This window comes from Nymphalis io, chromosome 2, assembly GCF_905147045.1.
Source record: "Nymphalis io chromosome 2, ilAglIoxx1.1, whole genome shotgun sequence".
In the NCBI taxonomy this organism is placed as follows: Eukaryota; Metazoa; Arthropoda; class Insecta; order Lepidoptera; family Nymphalidae; genus Nymphalis; species Nymphalis io.
Window position 1 is genome coordinate 9,685,979 of NC_065889.1, and position 23,031 is coordinate 9,709,009.

The following is a 23,031-nucleotide window of genomic DNA, read 5'->3' on the forward strand; positions in this document are numbered from 1 at the left end:
CGTATATAACATCCTTTTCCTGTTCACATACTTATTCAAAATGAACCCGTTCTGCACCGCTCATTAACTAAACTAGATGAAAAACAGACAACCCTATTTGAACACGCTGTCAACACCATGTGCTCCGGCGATCCTGTACCAAAACAATTACATCACTACCACCCGGCCCAACACGCGTCGTACTATACACTTTCATTTAACTACACAAGATTAATCTATAAAAACAGATGCCGATAATTCTTCTTATCTTCTAACTCGTGTTAAGGTAATTCATTTGTTTAGATTTCACATCATATTTTCATATGAAAACATACCATAAATTAACATAAAGTACTCCTGGATACATATTTTAACTTAAGTCCACAAGCAAACTGTACTGTACTGAGTGCCACTGAGTTTAAATGTAACTTTGAGTATATAAATCATTTCCTTCAGCAGCGAAGGAAACTTTATATATATAATTTCCTTCAAATGAAAAGTGTTGTATACTGTGAGTATTTTCCAAATATGTTTCTAAATGGCCTCTGTATCTATTAGAAATTTTATATAATAAAAAAAGAATATAAGAGAAAAGTAACAGCCTGTGAATGTCTCACTGGTGGACTAAAGTATCCTCTTCCATGCTGATCTAATGCAGGTGAATACAAATGTGGAAGAATTTTAGCGCAATTAGAAACATGCAGGTTTCGATACAATATTTTCCTTCACGAATTAACATCAGTTAAGATATTAACTTCTCGGCCAGCGATATGATATTCGCCTGTATATATAATATAAGTCATATATATATGTATAATAGTCTAATACTCAGCCTATAGCTGAGTTTACAAATATTGAATATCAAATAATCCGAAACGAGGATGCTCGTAGCTCGGAACTTTTTTCCATTTACTCATTTTATTTGAACAGCTCCGAATATTCCTTCCCCATTCGTTGTAGTTAAATCACGAGCTAATGTTCCAGTATGGGTATCAACAGCGGAGCCAATTGATTTAGCCGATTCGCTTGAGCTTTCCATTGAGCCAGACAGATGGTTGAACTGGGAGACGTCGGAACCGGGAAGCGAGTAAATTAATTAACCTATTATATCCTGGATGCTAGTCGTTTTTAAACTGACCCATCAGTTATGGCGTACTATAATAATTCATTATTATTGTTTTAAATGATTGAACGGATCATTTACCTTTATGTATATTTTATATTTTTAATACACATATATACAAAAGGGAACACAAAGTTAGGTACATTTAAACATACAAACTAAATCACGTGTGTCGACCCACCTGTTTGTTTGAACGGATGAACCCACATCATGGAAATCTTAATGACGTGTCGGCCACCGCGGACGAAGTTACTTAACATTTATAAAATTAAATGATAAATAAATGAGCAATTCTTACATTTCGTAAATCTAGGAAACGGTTCTTACGATTTGGCTCAATTTTTGTATTAGGATAGTAGATGTTTTGCGTTTTTTCTATTTTGGTCTTTCTTGAAAAAATATCGCTATTTTTTACACAATAAAAAAAGATGAGCAAAGCTCGATCTCCGGAGTCCTATAGACAAAATCATAAATCAATCAAAAGATCTTTAAATTAATGATCATTATTTTTCTACTTGAACAAACAGTCTGATTTATCTAATCTATATAAGCAAATAGCAAACAAAATATTGCAAACATTAAAACGTCGGCAAATAGAAACGACACATTTCAAGGATAAATAAAACAGGGAACAGTATAAATGAACGATACAATGAACCGCTGACAGTAGTTCTTTTTTTTTTTTTTTATAGAATAGGAAGGCGGACGAGCATATGGGCCACCTGATGGTAAGTGGTCACCAACGCTCTTAGACATTGGCATTGTAAGAAATGTCAACCATCGCTTACATATCCAATGCGCCACCAACCTTGGGAACTAAGATTTTATGTCCCTTGTGCCTGTAATTACACTGGCTCACTCACCCTTCAAACCGGAACACAACAATATCAAGTATTGCTGTTTTGCGGTAGAATATCTGATGAGTGGGTGGTACCTACCCAGACGAGCTTGCACAAAGCCCTACCACCAGTTCATGACCGCCGATCAGAATTGAATAATATACATAATATAGGACGGTGATAACTAGTACTTAATGAAGCATAGACATTCCCGCTTTTCGCTATATATTTAAAAAAATATCGCAGGCTAATTTTTCGTATTCATAAACTATTCTAATACTGTCAACGTTCAATTAAACAATATTAAGGAAACAATTAAAACTCGAAACGTTTCACGGGAAAATTATTTTATATTCAATAAGCTATTAAGTGTTTCTTTTAAACTGATTGAGTAATTAAAAATATTTAACGGTCATTGATTGATAGTTTGATATTCCTTTTCTATATTTTCAATTTTTAAAATAGATTTGATGAATTATTATAAAATTAAATTTTAAAAACTAGCTTGTAAAGTATATTTTTTACATCAAATAAAAACAATTCAACGAATGAATTCGTTCTCAAGAAATGACAATTATAATTAAAGGTATGAATGTTTTCGGCAATTGCATACGTCGCGTTGGACATGGATACATCAAAGATATTTAACAATAAAAAAGGCACAAAGCCCACATCTCTGTGTCGTGTATTGCCCGTTCGGTATTCAACAAAAAACGGTCAAAGCTGACGTGACAAATTGTTGAATTCGCGTGGCCGGACCGCCGGTGGCCGAGTGTGGATAAATTGTAGAACGAATTGCACGAATCCTTATAGTTCGCAATCTATTCGAAACTCGGCAAGCTTGTAGATTTATATCGGAGCTAGATTGGCGCGCGACTCACGCGAACGGTCTACATTGAAAGCAATTTGAGTATCGTACCCCGCAAGCGCCCCGATTGGCAATCCCACCCCAACCTCGGAAATATAAACATTAGTTATATTCCCTATTCGTATACCAAAGGGATTTATATGAACAATATAGCATTGATTCTATCGTACCGTAAGGAATGTTACCTTACCGATATTCGTATCACGTAAGGTGATAACGAAATATATTAGAAAACTAAGAAGCAAGGGTGCCATTGTTTATATGACGCGAATGTCATCGACACATCGATATGTTATAACAAGCGTACCAATTAATGCTCGGATCGCGAAACTAGACAATGCGTTAGTGAATGCGGCCATTAGCTGCACAATTAGTGCAATTGTAGTTAATTTATTGTAGTAGCGCGTCAACAGCATGCGGGGAAATGGCGGAGCTAAATCGATGCTTTCTCATTGAAGCTTCAATGTAAATGTGTTTATAAAGAATACTGTATATACTATATACGTACTACTATATAACAACAGTAACGGTATCTGATACACCCTTCAATCAGTATGCTCTGTTAGTCGAGCAAACAATAAATATCATTTCCGTTTGGGAATAAAAAACATTTAACGTTACAATAGTTTTTTTAGTAGGATAAATATTTAGCTGTATTTATTTGATTAATCTGTCTATATCAGTAATAATTAACTACTGAGATTCTTGCTTGTTATTCTTGGTAGTTTCTACCGAGAATAAGATTAGAACCTAGTTTCCGAACAGGTGATAACTCCAAATTTAATTTTATCTTGTAAAATGACGATTAAATTGCCGAATCGAACTTTGCTCATTATATTCTCATATTTATCAATTTTTACATAACGTGTTAAAATATCTGTAATAAATTCAAGTTGATTAGACACGCATGGTGCATATTGAAAGGATCGATATTAATGAGACGTAATATATATTTTTTAACATAATTTCTTAAACTCTTTCCTTTCATTGAGGATTAATAAACCAACCGCCATAATTAGAACAGTTCCAGTAATGTTGGCGCCTGTTTCATGAGGGTATTTTAACAATTCGCGCCCAATAATTTGCAAGTCACACAGGAGTCCAGCAAAAATCATTTGTCAAGAAACTGACTGTAATGCAATTACCATTTACGCCGTAAATCCTCATTAAAATGCGCCACTCGCAATATTTCAATCAATTATACCATTGTTTTGAAATGTATGTCTTTGTTTTGAAATGTTTGTCTTTTACAAAATAATTAAAGAGAACCGGAAAGTGCCCGTTTAGTGTAAACGAACATCGTAAATTAAATTATATATTATCGCTTGAATTAGAATTGAACTCAACATACCGTTATCGTCTCACTTCTATCTTATCGACGTATTAATATTGTTTGTAAGTCAATTATTTTCGTCGTTCCGCTGTGTTACTACTTTTACAAGATTTCCTCTTGACACAGCGACTTTAATTTCCTGCTCATCAGATTCGCCTTAAATTTTTAGATATTATTTCATAAAGGAAATAATTCAATACGTGGGCGATGAAACATTTTAATTTAATTCTTGTTTTTGCTGGTATAATGCTAGAAAATTTTATTTTATATTCACATAAGATATTATTACATTATATTTAAAAAAAACATTAAGGAATATACAATTAACAAAAATAAAAATACAAAAACATTGTCACCTACACCTACACTTGTTCGATGCCGTGCTCGTGTAATTTTTCTAATCAAAATATGTAGTGGAGATTTTTATAACACTTTATGAAAATCTATTCTTTGTGAAAAGCCAGTAAAACCATCCAACAATACAAAACATCAATTAAATTATACAACATTACCAAAAACCGAATGCAATTTTAGGAAAACCATTTGGCCTACGTCACGTATCTTTTGTTAATTGGACTACTTTATGGAATAAATAAGATTATCGAATGTCATAAAATACTTTTTAAGTTTGTAATGTCTAAATTGATCTTAAGTATGAATATTTAAATCAGCTCTCGCTATAAATATCGTTCTTGTATTCCTTATAATAACCTTAACGTACGTAAATTTGTAGCTTCGCTAACATGATCATTGGTATTTTACACCCCATTACACCTCGTTGAGATGTCAGAAATATCAATAACCTCATTTACACATACAACTCGAAGAACTCTTATCCGTTCAGAAATCGAATGTTATTAATTTTAAGTAAATATACACATGTAAATATACATACTTTTTCTAACATAAAAAATACTTTACCACATTTTATAATTTTCAGTATATTAAGTCGAAAGAAATAGAGATATTAATCAAAATGTACCCTGCACTATAAGGGCACATATTTACGAAGTTTTATACCAATCAATTGCATTGATTGGTTGGGATTAACACATACGAGTATCTGCTCATGACACATGTCCTGACAGTAAAATAGAAGAGGACGACAAGCACTTTTAAACTATTATTTTGAGTTAAAGTCGTTTTAGATATACCTTTCGTAACCAAATTGACAAAAATATTACTAACTTATTTTCTATTTGTATTATCTACGTAAGATAAAGGCTTTAAGGCACTATATTTCAGTCATTTAATCAACACAATGCACATGTAGAAAATCGAATTGGTATTCAAAACTATGAAACGTTTCATATATTTTGATGAAGTGTTTCATTTAAAGTATTTAACACTTCATCAAAATATTGTTCAAGGTTTCTTCAATTAGATCCTTCACTTATCTAAAATTGGTATCCAATTAAAGTACCTGTTTGATAAACATAAGATAAAATGGAGTGCTTATTGACTGCGAGCTGATAATATGTGGTGAGTATGAAAAGATTAAACTCTATAAACGTCCATCATGAAGTTAACAAACTCGTGAGAACAGGTTTTAAGTACGGATTCGTTTTAACCGAAGTTGGACAAATAACATGACGTGATGATGCAATGCATAACGACAAAACATCTAATTAAGTTAGATCGATGGAGCGATTCCAAAAATTAATTATAAGGTAACACATCAGTTTATATCAGAGTCCTGGAAGATTAAATCAACAATAAATAAAATTAATGTTACTATAAATATATAATACTTAATCTTATTCATATATTTAGGAACAAAAAATATTCAACCTGTAAATATTTCAAAGCTCAAGCCTCGTGTCCTATTTGGGGAGTAGAATAGAAATTTATTTCACCACGCTGCTTGTTCAATGCGAATTGGTGGATACACGAGTGGTGGTGTTTCGTCGAGCACGAGATAAACTAGACAAATGCACATAAAAGGTCTTTTTTTTTTTTTTTATAGAATAGGAAGGCGGACGAGCATATGGGCCACCTGATGGTAAGTGGTCACCAACGCTCTTAGACATTGGCATTGTAAGAAATGTCAACCATCGCTTACATATCCAATGCGCCACCAACCTTGGGAACTAAGATTTTATGTCCCTTGTGCCTGTAATTACACTGGCTCACTCACCCTTCAAACCGGAACACAACAATATCAAGTATTGCTGTTTTGCGGTAGAATATCTGATGAGTGGGTGGTACCTACCCAGACGAGCTTGCCCAGTCATGGTCATTGGTGCTTGCCCAGGGTTGAACTCTGAATCATCGGTTAATATGTTTTCTAACCACTGAGCTACTTCTGCCTAGATTTATACACAATTATATTGTTCGTATCTTGTAAAACTTGTACATGTATACCGACAATAGACTTTTTCACCTGCTTTAGGGTTGCCTGGACCAGATCGCTCTGCGATAAGTCCACTATTTTTAGCATCTATATATTTTTTAATTTGTTTTGCTGATAGTAATATTTGTCTATTATAATTATACCAGAGCCATAGAGCCAACCACGGGACTTCACCATTACTAAGATTCGACAGAATTAAATTGTATTGCTTTTTGGTGGTATAATAACTGTTATGTCGGTGGTACGGAGCTGGATAAATGCAAATCGGGTAGGGGCAGTGGGTAGTGTGTGGGTAGTGACCGGTAAACTATATGAAACTAGTAGCTATTTAACCAAATTACCGCTGCCATACTATTTATTGCTGCGTGCAGTATGCCACATGCCAACAAACGAATATTTCTGTACATATTATACTTACATACGCATTTATAACATATACTGGTACATTTATATATTAAAACAACGGATAATCCACACTTTGTTATTATATAGAATATTTATTTTGTTTTCATTTAATCAAACGTTTCTTTTGCTTTAATATTATTAATATTTTAAATATTTAAAACGATTAGACACTCACTTCTAGTTCTTCACTTCCTTACGAAGTATGCTAAGCTTACGTTATAATTGATTCAATTATAGCTAATGTGTTTAAAGTTCAACCTTAGCAGAAGTCATTCAGTCCTTGCAGTTAAGCATTCGACGTTACGATCGATTGAAATGCTTTAGATAAGTTTTCTCCTCACAATATATACGTTATATTACAACTATATGTAATGGCTTTATATGTAATGGCGATTCACACGCAGCTTCACCCGCGTCATAATCGAAAATCCAGTTAAAAGGATTAAATGGCCAAAGTATATTAATTATGTTATATTTAACTGTGATAAAGCTTAAAGAACAAATACAGAACACAAGCAGTTATTCTAGTAATTAAAGAAAAATAGATTTACTGAATTATTCTAATACCTCCTTATGTACTATACTAGTAGTAGTAGGGGTAGTACTTCCATTTGGTAGGACAAAGATATCTTTGGCATGACTTACACTTGAACATGCTACATATAGTTGCCCAATGGAAAAAAAAATGTTAATTCGAAATAACACACAGACACTTTAATTTTATTTATTTGTGTAGATATATAAACTGAAATATATAAAAAAAGGAACGGTAGATCACAGCAAATGGAATAATTGTAAGTGAGTACGCACAGAAGAATGTATTGTTTATTTCAACCACAAGGGGAGTAAAGATGAATTTCATTTTGGATTCGTGAAAAAATGTCGTATTTATTGTCGACGAAATTGTTATCGAAACTTTGGAAGTACAAATTAAAGTACGTATAAATAATTCAGGGAAATAGTGTTGTTATAATTAAATACATATCAATTTTTATTCTAAAACTGTTTGTAGTGCATAATATAGCATAGCTATTGGCAAATCGCATGGAATTTGTAAATGTAAGGGTCGTATATCATTACTCTGGTCTTTGATTGGATTGGGTTATAGGAAATATTAACTATCACTTACATCGTTTATTCGCTGCTAACCATGGGAATGATTTTTTTTTTTATAGAATAGGACGGCGGACGAGCATATGGGCCACCTGATGCTAAGTGGTCACCAAACGCCCTTAGACATTGGCATTTTAAGAAATGTTAACCATCGCTTACATCACCAATGCGCCACCAACCTTGGGAACTAAGATGTTATGTCCCTTGTGCCTGTAATTACACTGGCTCACTCACCCTTCAAACCGTAATACAACAATACCAAGTACTGCTGTTTTGCGGTAGAATATCTGATGATTGGGTTTTCATAATAACTACACTAATCACCTTTATAGACGGGCTTGCACAAAGCTCAACATCCACGAGGTATATCACATGGTCTTTATATTTAAATAACTTATTATTCAGTTGCTAAATACATATAATTACGTTTATAACGAGTTTGTAGGCAATATTCTCCAATGACATGTTAAGTTATAGAAACGTGTACAACTTCAGAACGAATTCGCCCAACTTTGTACCGACGTGAAAATTCAATTTTATCACATACCGTAGGGATATGTATTATTGTGCTAAGTTTAATTACACACATTAAAGAGCTTTATGCTTCTACAATCTAGCTTTTCCAATTTTTTTTTTTTTACATCTATAGTCTATTTTTTTATACAATACTTATGTCCGCTCGCGGCTTCGACCACAGTTAATAAACGGTAGTTAAGGAGGGGAGAGGATGGCGTTGGGAGGCGGGCTTGCTTCATACCAAATTTCATCAAATTCGGTTCAGTATTCTAACCGTGAAAACGTTATAGAAAAACAGAGTTACTTACGAATTTCTCAAGACTATCGTAAACTCAGATGGAAAATACCACAGATCATTTTCCATCTTTTTGCTTATAAAAAAATATTCAATAAACTTATTTCTTATAAAAAAATATACGATAATAATAGCCAGTAAATATTTTCGAACACAAATATAAATGTTCTGCTCGCAAATATTCGGTTATAAAATATTTTAAAAGTACATATAACATAATATATTGTTGACATTGTAACTCTTTATAGCATTTTTATGGTCGGGAGCAAGAAACAGGACAGACTCACACAATAATTTAGAATCGCAATCGTGCTTGGAAAGACGAAATATTAATTGCTTACGTATGTGAGTGAGACAAGTTTGTGGAACATTCATGTGTAACCCACACACACACACACACACATGAAGCTGAAGTTAGTTATGTCTGTGGACTATTTATCTTTATCGGAACTTTTCATCGTACCTAGTCATTATGTGTTTTAGTTTTCTTTAAAATTACATATGTTTTGATTAATAATAAAAAACAAACTGTTTACGTTCATTGTAAGTTGAATTGGAAAACCAAGTAAGTAGCTTATTGAAAGAAAAAATAAAAACACAATCGGAAAGTTGAGCTCACTTTTGAGACACGAACGCTCAAACTAAACTAAAAGTGAAGATAAACTTTAGTAGATATCCGGAACTTTTCTCGGAAGAATAAAATTGAAGTTTTGACAAACTTTAAAACGTCAAAACTAATTTTTCAGATAAAATTTAACCGGCGATCAAAAATCGGCCCTTTAATAAACAACTCTAAATAATTGTTATCATAAATGTCAGTCATAATCTTTAAGTTGAATTTTGAATAGCGCAGATAAGACACGAGTACCAACAAATCGATATCAGCTAAAATTTATAATACTATATCAATAGGTTAATTGTTTTTCGCTAGCGATACAAACAAGTTCATCGAATAATGGCATATTGTATATAACAAGGTGCAGGTTGGTGGTGCAGAGGTCAATGAACGATTAATTCGCGCGATAGTTCCAGTTTCTTGTTTATCATACTAATAAAGATAGTCGGTTGTTTGGTGTCCGTCGTGCGATGATGTAACAGTGAGACGTTGTACACTCATACATTAGATGACAGCTGCTTATTTATTTGAATTTCGAATAGGAATCATTCGTCACCTAACTCGTCAATCTCCACAAACGTAATTGGGTATGCGACTTCGATCAGTCAGGTCAAACGACTTTTTAAGATGTTTCGTTAAAAGTAAAAGTAAGTTTACTTTGTGGTAGGGCTTTGTGCAAGCTCGTCCGCCTATCTCAGCTCATAGATTAGTTTGCAATAGTTCACTGGACAACCAAACGATTTTTTTTAATGGTACACCATATTATGTATCAACGGATTAGCAGACGTAGTTACTTTTGAATAAGAAAATGTTAATGCAGCGCCATCTCTTAGCAAATTACAACAAGTTATACATTGAACAATTACCACGGGGTAAAAAATTAAAAACCATCTCCATAAATATACATCAAATGCCAACTTTCCATCCATCCATTTTTGTAGATAGACAACAATGCGATTCTTTTACGGCTAGAATGATCTTAAAATTAATATGATCACAGAAAATACCAATTAAATTTATTAATCTTTTGAATTAAGACTACAACAGTAAAAAGATAAATAGTTTTTATGATATTATTTAAATAAATTGAATAAATGAAAAATTTCACTAATCTAAAAGAAGAATGAAAAAAATGTTTAGTAATTTTTAGGGCAGCATATATAATTTTTTTAATTAGATTCGAAATTCAAATACGTTATTTTTTTTCTTTACTACACGTACTGTCAATTTTAATTTAGGAATATTGTACGCTAACGCTCTAACAATTTCGAATAGGAATCATTCGTCACCTAACTCGTCAATCTCCACAAACGTAATTGGGTATGCGACTTCGATCAGTCAGGTCAAACGACTTTTTAAGATGTTTCGTTAAAAGTAAAAGTAAGTTTACTTTGTGGTAGGGCTTTGTGCAAGCTCGTCCGCCTATCTCAGCTCATAGATTAGTTTGCAATAGTTCACTGGACAACCAAACGATTTTTTTTAATGGTACACCATATTATGTATCAACGGATTAGCAGACGTAGTTACTTTTGAATAAGAAAATGTTAATGCAGCGCCATCTCTTAGCAAATTACAACAAGTTATACATTGAACAATTACCACGGGGTAAAAAATTAAAAACCATCTCCATAAATATACATCAAATGCCAACTTTCCATCCATCCATTTTTGTAGATAGACAACAATGCGATTCTTTTACGGCTAGAATGATCTTAAAATTAATATGATCACAGAAAATACCAATTAAATTTATTAATCTTTTGAATTAAGACTACAACAGTAAAAAGATAAATAGTTTTTATGATATTATTTAAATAAATTGAATAAATGAAAAATTTCACTAATCTAAAAGAAGAATGAAAAAAATGTTTAGTAATTTTTAGGGCAGCATATATAATTTTTTTAATTAGATTCGAAATTCAAATACGTTATTTTTTTTCTTTACTACACGTACTGTCAATTTTAATTTAGGAATATTGTACGCTAACGCTCTAACAATTTCGCTAGCGTCGGATTCAATGGGATTGGAAGCTAAATCGGAAATGACATTTTTTTGTGGGAAATTTCATTCGATTTTTCAAATGTAGGTATTTGATTCCGGTTTGTGCTAAATTGCTTTTGTGGAAATTTTCCTTCTATGTGCATGACGCTTGAATTCGAGTTAAAATGAAAATTATTTAGTCGTTAATTTGCCTGTACCTACTAGATTCTATCACTGAATTTTATACTTTTTGAATTTTCCTTTTTTCTTTTTAATGTCGTCTGGATAACGATTATTTCAAAGCAGGTACCTAACTACATACAACCAGTAAGTAGTGAAATATTACTCTTAAATGTCCAACTGCTATGAGAAGACCTCTTATTCTGCTAAGGGGAAATTACTCCACCAGGCTAATGCAGTATGGGTTGACGAGTACCTATTTTTCATCTTTTCTGACACATGCACATTTTCAACAGTACTACCTTTACTTAATATGGGCCTAGATTATTCTTAAAACAAATGTAACTTCGCATAGTGAAAATATATAAAATACACACACAAATGTTAGTAGTATATATGTATAAAGATAACTAGGATATCGGATAACCTATTTTTGTTAAGCGTATTCATCAATCGAGCGTGAAAATACCTCAACCGTCCATATGGTGATAGCAAACCCACAATTAAAAGCAATATCAACAAGGAGTGGAAAACAGATAATTAAGAAAAAAGTATAAAAACCTTAATGCTAAACAAGAACAAAAAGTGATGTTTAATCAAGACATCAAAACATTTCTAATAAAAAGATAAGTGTGTAGGAAGGCGATATATTATATCGTCGAGAGTTTCACACACACACATACTTTTAGTGATTTTAGTTACAAATTTAGTATTAACATTCACTCCGTTACAATGAAACGCAAAACAAAATAAGGCATTTTCACATGTGCAATAATCAGCTAATATCTAATAATATGTCATGATTACTCCTTTTTTTTTTAAAACGATATTCCATTTATGAAACTTAATACTCATTTCTTCATAAAAAGAAGTAAGAATAAAAATATTGAAATATGTATAAGAATAAAAATACACATAAGTCATGTTCGTTTCATACTTGCACATATTACACTTGTTACATATTACATACGAAATGGGGAATATCGTGTCAAATATAAATGACTCATCGAGATAAAATCATCTTATTTATATGTGTACGTAGTTGGAACTTCGAACGAATTTGAATCCTTTTACAGCTCTTTACGTGGAATTGACTCGTAAAGGATTCAGGTGTTAGGAACCCTTTGTCCTTTTCTGTGCTGTAATTTCATAATGATCGGTTGAATAGTCGAGTCGAGAACGCATAACCAACAAACTCCCTGTCACATTTAAGATATTAGTGAGGATATACACATAACGAACAAAAACTCGTCTACACCAATCGGTAAGCCAAACATTTACATAACTCAAAAAAAAAACATTAATTCCTTTTGAATCGTCATATTATGGAATTCGATTTAATGCAAAGTAATTCTACCGAAAATCCACAAGAAACGCAGTTTTTACAATAAAATACAATTCGGTATGATAATCAACAAAATACTAACTTTTTTATCATATGCCTTATTTAGTATAGTAATAAATTTTTAATTTTTACTGGTGGTAGGGCTTTGTGCAAGCTTGTCTGGGTAGGTAACACCCACTCATCAGATATTCTACCGCAAAACAGCAGTACTTAGTATTATTGTGTTCTGGTTTGAAAGGTGAGTGAGCCAGTGTAATTACAGACACAAGGGACATAACATCTTAGTTCCCAAGGTTTGTGGCGCATTGGCGATGTGGGCGGGGGTTAACATTTCTTACAATGCCAATGTCTATAGGCGTTGGTGACCCATACGTTCGTCCGCCTTCCTGTACTATATAAAAAAAATTAAACTTAAGCTAATAAATTAACAAAGTTATAATTGTAAAGAAAATACCAAAGCGAAACAGTGTTAGTGTTAAGAAAAACAGACAGGCAGACAATGATTAATACGTAGCGAGGAATTAAATGCAAATCATTTATTTTCAGCGTATTATTCCACGGGACAAACGCTTGTTTTGATTATATAGAATACGTTTATTATAACATTACACTGAGAATGAAAATTGAAGATGTTAACAAGATGAATTTCGTTGCGCGTTCACGCGAAATGTTTAGATGAAAACAAAAGGTTTTTTTTTTTAATTATCTCCATTGCGAATTTACATGTATATGAAAACTCGTATAAGTTATATTAAAAACAGAACATTAATATGAGAATACACGCCCACTTTTGTTTTGAGTTTTTTTTTTCTTCCAGTTAATTATTTACTCTTCCATTTCATATAACATTGTATATTGTTACTCATTACACATTATACTCGCGATGGATTAAACTCTAGTGCAAGTCTGAAAAAACATTTCATTCGAAGTTGTTATCGTGTTTAAAGAAAAGTAATGATAATAAACAACAACAATAAATATGTAGTTATATATTTTTATATGGTATTGAGGCTCTAATATCTAATTACCTTTATTTTAATTACGCTAGAAAAACGCAATTCGCGTTTCCCCCACGGTAACAGTGGGGGGATATGTGGGGCTCACCGCTGTCCAAGGCGCCGAGTGCGCCCCGAACATCAGAATAACCACTAAAAAACCAGCGGTACCCTTTCCGTCTTAACGAGCGCCACGGGATCGCTTGCGCATGCTGCCTTGAATATTTTAATTACCTTGTTCAATATTTAGAAGTTACGATTTTGAAAAATCCACACTTCGAAGAGAAGATTTTAGAATGTCTATAGGTGTATATGGATATATGTGTATATATACAAGAATACAGGTTCTTTTGAATGTTTTTAGTCTTATGTATATTTTTATAACTTATACTTCGAAAATAAGTTACAAGATATAAAAATAATATTAAATCAAGACTGCATTAAAACCTACAAAAAACATAATTTTTATTTTAAAATTACATTTTTTAATATAACAAACGCACTGATACCAATACGAAATAACAAAATGAAATCATGAAAATTTCAACTTAACTAAAAGAGATATACGATATTGTTGAACCCCTTTTTGTATACATCACACAGCAAGGTTGTTAAGAAAAAAAACGAGAAACACAAATTAATTTAGCCCCATCCTCTCGAAGCGGAACATTGGTTTCGTGTTTAGAATATAAGTAATGACTTACAATATGCCAGCAGTGGAGACCGTGTAGCCCGGCGACAGATAATTTGAGTTAATTTACGATGAAAGATAACTGCGTACGGAGACGTGATAGATTGGGTAGAAGATATACATCGTACTCGTTAAAATCGAACGCAATCGAACTCTGCGACGAACTTAAATTAGAAATTATATTGAAATTGTTCGCACTGTCAAACCAAGAAACAAACGCATTTAACTTTGTAAGCTATTACGAAAGGCGAGAAAATTTGCGTTTTATTTTGAAACATTACGTATTGTAACGTTGCTCACGAAATTAATCGTCATTTTGACTAGGCATTTCAATTGGCAGTTATGGGTAGTGCTACGTGAGAGTCTTAAGAATTTATTTCCAACTTTCTATAGATTAAGATAAGAGCACAAAAAATGTGTTTTAAAAAGATAATTAAAATTTTTAGAACATTGCTTATATTAACATAAAAATAATTACCTTAACAATAATAAAAATATTTTTATACGTTAACCCATCAATGGAACTTTCATTCAAGGGTCCCGTTTACACAATCCATATTAAACAAACAGACAATGACGCAAAGTTAATCTCGACGAACTAGAATAACGCAGTCACGAAAAGTTACAAATTAAACTCGTTTGAGTCTAAACATTATATAATTACGGTTGTTTATCGCTTGTGCTGTTTTACAGATTATCTTTTGTTTGTCAGAGGGCTAAGAGAACGCCCGCCTGCGGACGCCTTGGGAGGTCTGTAGGAGAAGAGTTACCGAATTAATAGCTACAAGGCGGTAGTAAAGACACCTCTATTACCCGTGGAAACGGTAACGACATCAGTTCTATTAAAAATACCTTAAGATCTTAAGCTTCTGAGCATTCTTCAGTTTGAAACTATCAAAATTCAAATACTTTAATCCCTTCCATGATTAAATAGCTTTAGGATTAAAACTATAGCCGATGTTCCCATTGTTTTGTCTTCGTGAAAATCATTTGTGAATGGAATGACATTAATCTTCTAAAGCAGCTACATTTATAAATACATTAACTAATATATTATATGTTCCCTATATAAATGTCGAAGTAATCTACGTTCACTTGGCACAAAGCCCATTAAGAATATTACTTATGGTAGGGTTTTTGGGTAGTTACCACCCATTTATCAGTTAGCCTACTTCTGAACAGCACTGAACTGTTATTACATTTTGATTGGGAGGGTGAGCCAGCGGACTTAATATCTTAGTTATCATCGGCGGCAGTGCATTGAAAGTGTAAGGTGTGGTTTAAACTTGTAACATTAGATATATAAGTCGTAATTTATTTTTTTCAAATTTAGTTTTATTGGTAACCATGAAGATGATAAGGTTCCGATTCATCAAAATGAAACATAATTATTAATGTAGATACCTAAAAGGACATGTTTACCTGCATAATACCATAAACTTCCCACAAAGCAATTGGTCACATTAATAATAAATGTTAGTTTATATATAACGCCTTTATTACGATTTCCATGTATTACGAAACGAGATTAAAAAACATTAGCTACCCATTATATTGCGGGAATATCATTTAGGCATAATACTTAAAAAATAAATTTTGATCCTCAACGTGTAAAACGTCATATAAAAATACTGACTCGATGTAGAGATAGATAGGGACAGAACAATGTGACTAAATAATGAAAAACTTTTGACAGCGGAAATAAAAAAAAATACTCATTGCATTCAAACGAGAAACCACGTGTAGATTGATGTATCTTTGATACATGGGATACTTAAACCAAACGCTCGAACTACGTAAATATTTAAATAAAATAATCATTGTCGAAAGCCTTTCAATGGATCGTTAAGTTGGTAGCGTAAGTTTGTCTCGGCACGATCATCTAAATAATGATACCTTTGTGGTGGTGATGATATCTGAAGACTTTAAATTTCGAGAAACGATACATTATACGACCACAAAACAAAACGATTGTTTATAGTATGTCATATCTTCGCGTTGTTCGGAACCCCCGCTTACAAGATAAAATAAACATCACAAAACAAATAACTTGCAGCCTCATACGTAAGATAAGAAATATTTTATCGCTGACTAAATGCTTCTAGCGGTGTCTATCGCGTCTCGAGGGTGATAATAAAATAGTATTAATGTTAGACCTTGAGAACCCTTTTACTCGGCGTCACCATTGGAAACGGTAGCTCGAAGTTGAATTTAGTTACGACACGTGTTTTTAATTCAATAGAGCACCGATGTTTAAATCAACAATCTACGTTATGGTACGTTAATTTACGCCGCACACGCTAAGCATATCAATGAGGCACCGGCGGCAGTGCTACGAATTTGATCTAATCAACGATTAACAATTCAACACCAATTGTTCACACCTAACACAAAAATAACCGTCAATGGTAATCAACATTATGTACGCGTGCTTACTAGGGATAATAGCATAACACGACAACTTGATTACGCAACCTTTGTATGTTATACTGCCAATACCCGATGGGCCTCCGGAAGAGCTATAAATACAAAAAGGTTTGTGATTTGTGAGCCTCTGGAGCGCCGAATTGTGAATTCTAGTCAACTAGTCAAATCGAAAATCGTTTTCAATCAGTTATTCGTGTCACGTCTAATGGAACGGTCGTGTAATCCCCAAGGGCGCTGGACAATAGTCTGGAGAGGTAATTTGCATGGCTGTACACTAAGTACGCATATTCGACACATTTGCATGCCCAAAACGGGACGAGCCGCCGTCGAGTCCGAGGACAAGACGAGTCTCGGCGCCGGGCTGATGTAATCAAATCGAAGTGTCTACCAATAATAATTCTCATTTAAATTTTAGGCCTTCAAATCGTTACGATGACATGAATTTATTACTTATTAGTCTGAATATATCTTAAGATTAAGCTGAGACACGTGTAGATTAGAACTGTCACGGTTACAGCCACGAAATGAATCGAAGAACATATGACAACAAAAAACTGTGAGAATCGTTTATTTTTTGGGTTATTCATATTCTAGTTCGTCGCCATGTGGGAAAACGGTATGCGTAGCTAGACAAAAGGTACTCACTTCCAGCCGGTGGAGTATCTCGAAAAGAGCCATATTTCGTTGCTGTGCGGTCGAAAACAATGGCAGCGTTTACGCGCACGTTGACAGTTACACGGCCTCTGCAATGAAAAAAAAATGCAATGGATATTTTAAATATTCACTCTGTACCACGCCGACGGGGCACATCGCGGTTAGCACAGTTACGTATAAAATATTACTCAAGGAAGTTCAAATCAGAAAAGCCAATAACACACACGCGATTTAAAATGCAAAGCGTTTTCATTTCCCCCTGCGGGCGGCGGCAGCGGTTCTCTGAAGCGAGTTTGCACGGGCGCGGAAATTACCAGTGAAATCAGTACCGTTGCGCGGGAGCGGATATCCGACGTGGACAAACGCTTTAGACTGTAAAAATTTAACAAGATGCTCTCGATTTATTTCAACAATCTCAAACACTGCAACTATTTAAAAATGGTATTAACAAATTAGAAAACACATAAAAAAAATCTTATAACATTATTTGTGAGACTTAAATTGAATATAAATTGTTTATTATATTATAAACGGATAATAACTTGAAACGTAACGTGACGTTTGAAAAGATATATTTTCAATAAATTCAACCTTGTCTAGAGGACTAACTAAGTAAGCAACATGTAAATTACTTGAACTTCTAAAGAAATATTTATTTTAATAATTATATCACCGATAACTAGTATTTTATTGATTTGCACGTGAAAAATTTATAATTGTAAAAGAACTAAATTTCATTTGCCCGAATAGCCTGCTGTCATACTAGCCTGAAGCTTTCTATGAATATCAAGAGAAAATCTTTAAAATCCTACCAAAATCTGTCAACTAGAATACATTTTTTAGTAATATTTAACAAAATAGGAATACACACTGATTTTACATAATAGTTCACAATCAGAATAAAGATAAATCTTACATAACTTAAACTTAGAACTGTTCATATGACGTGTTTCCTTATGATTCTTCTAACATTCAAAAAAAGAATGTATTCGAAAAAAAAAACCGAAAACGAATCTACATAGCAGCCTAACTAAAATGTTAAAAGCAACAAAATGTAAATAAAGACGATATCGATAAAACGAATGCATGTAACCATTAACATTAATACACCCCACGTTCACTCACACGCACAGCGAGCAACAATAGAGGTTTAACAAGTGCTGGGATGTTAGTGTTAAGGAACAATGCGGAGTTAACAGGATTTTATACGAAAGTGTTCATATTCATACAGGAGATATAAAATTAAAGTCGGGTCTGAATACATTTATCCTTTGTTGGGAACATGGAGCTGGAAAAGATTACGGTAACGATTGTGGTGCCACGATGAAACCTTCATAAAAGTTTATATTTTCTATCTAAGTTCATCTTACTCATATTATATTATTAATGCGAAGGCGTTATGTGTTACCATAATTATACGATTATTTCAATGAAACGACGAGCCTAGCTTGTCAAGCCTAGATGAGTAAGAATCTTATGTGAATGATAAAATAGAGAGTGCACTATAATATACCCTGCGCAGTTTGCTGGCCGAAATCGGTTAGGAGATCATCATCATATTTAGGCGACCCATTATTACAGTTGTTGCGGATTCTTACTTATGACTGATTATGTCAGATATTTTTATAAATGATAAAGTCGTTTGGTTTGATTTTTATGTTTATGCCGTGAGACTTTTCAAAATATGCTTAATATAATAGTAACCTTACTTGAGTTTGAGCCTTATATACTAGGCATATATACAAGATTAAGTTAATGCTATATAAAAGGGTAGTTCGTGACATTTGGAAGACAATTGCTATATTGATGCCGAAGTTTTTCAGGCATTTCGTTTGTAAAAATTACTAGACTATATACAAAATTTTATCGTCTTTGTCTTGTTCGTTTTTTGTGTTGCGCGCCTTTTATGGTATATACATTCGCAGAAGAGGTTATTAAAATAACACCGGATAGTTCGTAGTTGGGTCATATTTACATAAAGACTATTGTTTTTTTTCAACTATCTACGTGTCTAGCGCTCCAATAAGTGCTATTAACATTCAAATCTTCGTTTTCCTAGGAATCGAGGCAAATGATGCCGACAATACCGCATCCGATCTATCGCGTAACGCGTTCGTACATACTGATGTGCCTTTTTTACTTCTGCCAAATAAAGCCTTGCCTTTTAGGGTTATGTGAGATTAAAAAAGGGTAATCTCTATTGTTAATGTTTCGTGTATAATTAAAATATACATATCTGTGTATATAATGGATGTCGGTAGGTTCGGGTAGTAGGTATCCGTTTGCCATTAATAAATTACGCCATCGTTTGACTAATTACTATTTAATTTGGTATTCGTATTTTTTATGGAAAAGGTCTTTATGCATTTCTACAGACAAGACAACGCCTGCCGGGATTTTTGATTTCTTTGCCGTTCACAATACTATCATATATTATAACTATATATTGGTTAAAATTACATAATAGTTTTAATTAAATTGGTGAAGGAAAACATCATGAGGAAACCTGAATGTGTCTAATTTCACTGAAATTCTGCCATATATGTATTCCACCAACTAAATTATAATTAAATTATAAATAGTTTTCGATGTACAACAGACGATACCACATCCAATATGGTTGTAGCCTTATAAGTTCGTTGTCCGTTACTAATATTGTCTGCTCTACAGCAGTCGGCACGAAAAGCCGAAACTAGAATACCGTTAAATATTTACAGTGCGGTTGAAAACAACCGTCCAAACTTGGCGACCCAACTAGAACTTGTAATTTAACTATTGTCTTATTAAACGGACGGAATAATGGTGAATTATTATATACAGTACTGATGTGAGTATATATATATAAATGTTAATAATCAGTGTACTATTTATTGATTTGCAATCCAAATTCAAAATGATAAATATCTTATTTTAAAAAGGTTGGTACTGTTAGTATGAAATTATATTCAATTACATATTAAATTTATTTATTTATTGATAGGGATGCAAAGTCCGTCTATGTAGGTACCACACCAACTAATCACATTTTCTACCGCCAAAGAGCAATATTTAGTATTGGAGTGTATCGGTTTGAATTATAATGAGCCAGTTTAATTACAGCGGCATAAAATCTTAGTTCCAAAAATTGGTGGCGCATTAGCGATGAGAGGATTGGAACATTTATCTTATAAATCAACAATAAGCAGCAACAAATTACTTTGCCGTTTGAAATTAGAACGTAATTTTAACGAACGATCTTTGGCACTGACATAAGCGAAATAATATTGGATATTATACCCTTGAATCGCATATACACATTCCCACGTACCGCGTAACTATAATGCGTAAACGTAACGCGTTACCGAAACCGCGATACATATTTACTTTCCCTACGGTGCCAAAAGCTGTTTCATTGCAATAATTTTTATATATATTAATTTTTGTTGAAGATTGAAATTAATACTGCGTGGTTCTTTTTTTCAAATTTCTGTGTTCATAGTCGTCAAATGATGTACATACTGCTAGCACATGTGATTAAAAATACGCGCGAAAATAAAATCTATTTAATTCGAGCAAATACATTGTTTAGTATGGAGTTGTCATTTACCGCTTTGCGAAAAAACATACGCGCAATATGCGAGCCTGCTCATTCGTTCGCTGCTATTCATAGAAGAATGTCTAGCTCTCGGCTTCCGCTCCGACATCGGCATTGCTGGGAAACAATTTAAGATGCTGTATTTTCGGAGATCTTAATATTTTATTCCGAAAAAATCTTGTTATAAGTGTCATCAAGGCCGTTTGAAGTTTGGGATTTATGACGTCTATATGATATATAAAAAGTTTAACTTTGAGTTCCGTTATACATTTTTTAACTTTTACTGCAGTTCTAATGACTAACATTTTTAGGGTTTTTTTTCGCAGTGCGCCTAAAATGAAATACAGTTTACTGTCAATTCAAACTGCGGAAAAAATCGCGCGGTGTGATTTCGCAGTGCGTCCTCACCCTTACAATGATACAAATTTAAAAAACTAGGTTATTGGTTGATTGGCTGACTGTCTCGCGTAATAAATACTAAATACTACGATCAGAACAATAAATGTATATATCCTTCTATATGTTTTAAAATATCCGTAAACTAATCACAGTAATCAGTCGTAGTTTGAGACGAGACAGTAAAATAAACAAAAACTGTTATTCAAATATAATATTATGAGAAAAACGATATCATTAAAACTAATATCTTATAATATTACTGGTGGTAGGGCTTTGTGCAAGCTCGTCTGGGTAGGTACCACCCACTCATCAGATATTCTACCGCAAAACCGCAATACATGATATTGTTGTGTTCCGGTTTGAAGGGTGAGTGAGCCAGTGTAATTACAGGCACAAGGGACATAAAATCATAGTTCCCAAGGTTGGTGGCGCATTGGCTATAAGCGATGGTTGACATTTCTTACAATGCCAATGTCTAAGGGCGTTTGGTGACCACTTACCATCAGGCGGCCCATATGCTCGTCCACCTTCCTATTCTATAAATAAATAAAATATTAAATGAGAATTTTTTTAATGATATTTAGATAATTGACTTTCCTGAATAAATGCAATTTTTCACAAAAAAAAACCGAGCGAAGTCGCCCAGGTCGAGTTGTTTAATATTTTGAGTACTCAACAAAAAAATAATGTTTCCGTTTATAAATCACTTCACTTTATTACTCTACTTTGATATATTTAACTACTACATATGTATACTAGAAACAATAAAAAAATCTATAAGCAATATCGATCAATTTTTCTCAAAATATTACAGAATTGAAAAATAATACCTTGCTATTACATATATATATACATATGCCTTTATTCTACATCCTAGCATAATTCTTTAACATCATAAATTAAACCGAATGAAAGTACTAAAAAAAACGACGACGATCATAATTATATAGTGCCACTTAACCACATAGAACGCAATTAAAAACAGCCCACTGCTTCATAATTACTCGATAACTACTTGAATGGATTCAGTTTAGTTTTTATATAAAAATAAAACAACATCTAATGACAACTGTGTTAAAGAGCTGAATTTTATATTAATATTTATAATATTATATTTATTTTGGCCTATGAACTTAAACTTGCTATTAATTCAATTATCGTCAAATACCTAGCATTTTGGGCAATCGTTCCCAGATAATAATTCCAAACAACGAAAATTAAGATAAGCTTTTCGAACATATACTTGATAATAGGTACATTTACCGTTTATACTAACTCAATAAACTTATTAGTTATTTAATTTTTATGGAAATAATTATAATAAATTATATTTTATATACATAAA

The 23,031-nt window shown here is 32.9% G+C and overlaps 1 protein-coding gene across 1 annotated transcript in view; it reads right to left on the reverse strand.

Moving 5' to 3' along the window:
- LOC126773745 (heparan-sulfate 6-O-sulfotransferase 2) overlaps positions 1–23,031 on the reverse strand; it is a 104,898-nt gene that overhangs the window by 61,035 nt on the left and 20,832 nt on the right. Inside the window, exon 3 of the mRNA XM_050494858.1 lies at positions 17,705–17,802. Coding sequence (XP_050350815.1) covers positions 17,705–17,802 — 98 coding nt within the window. The remainder of the gene's footprint in view (positions 1–17,704; positions 17,803–23,031) is intronic.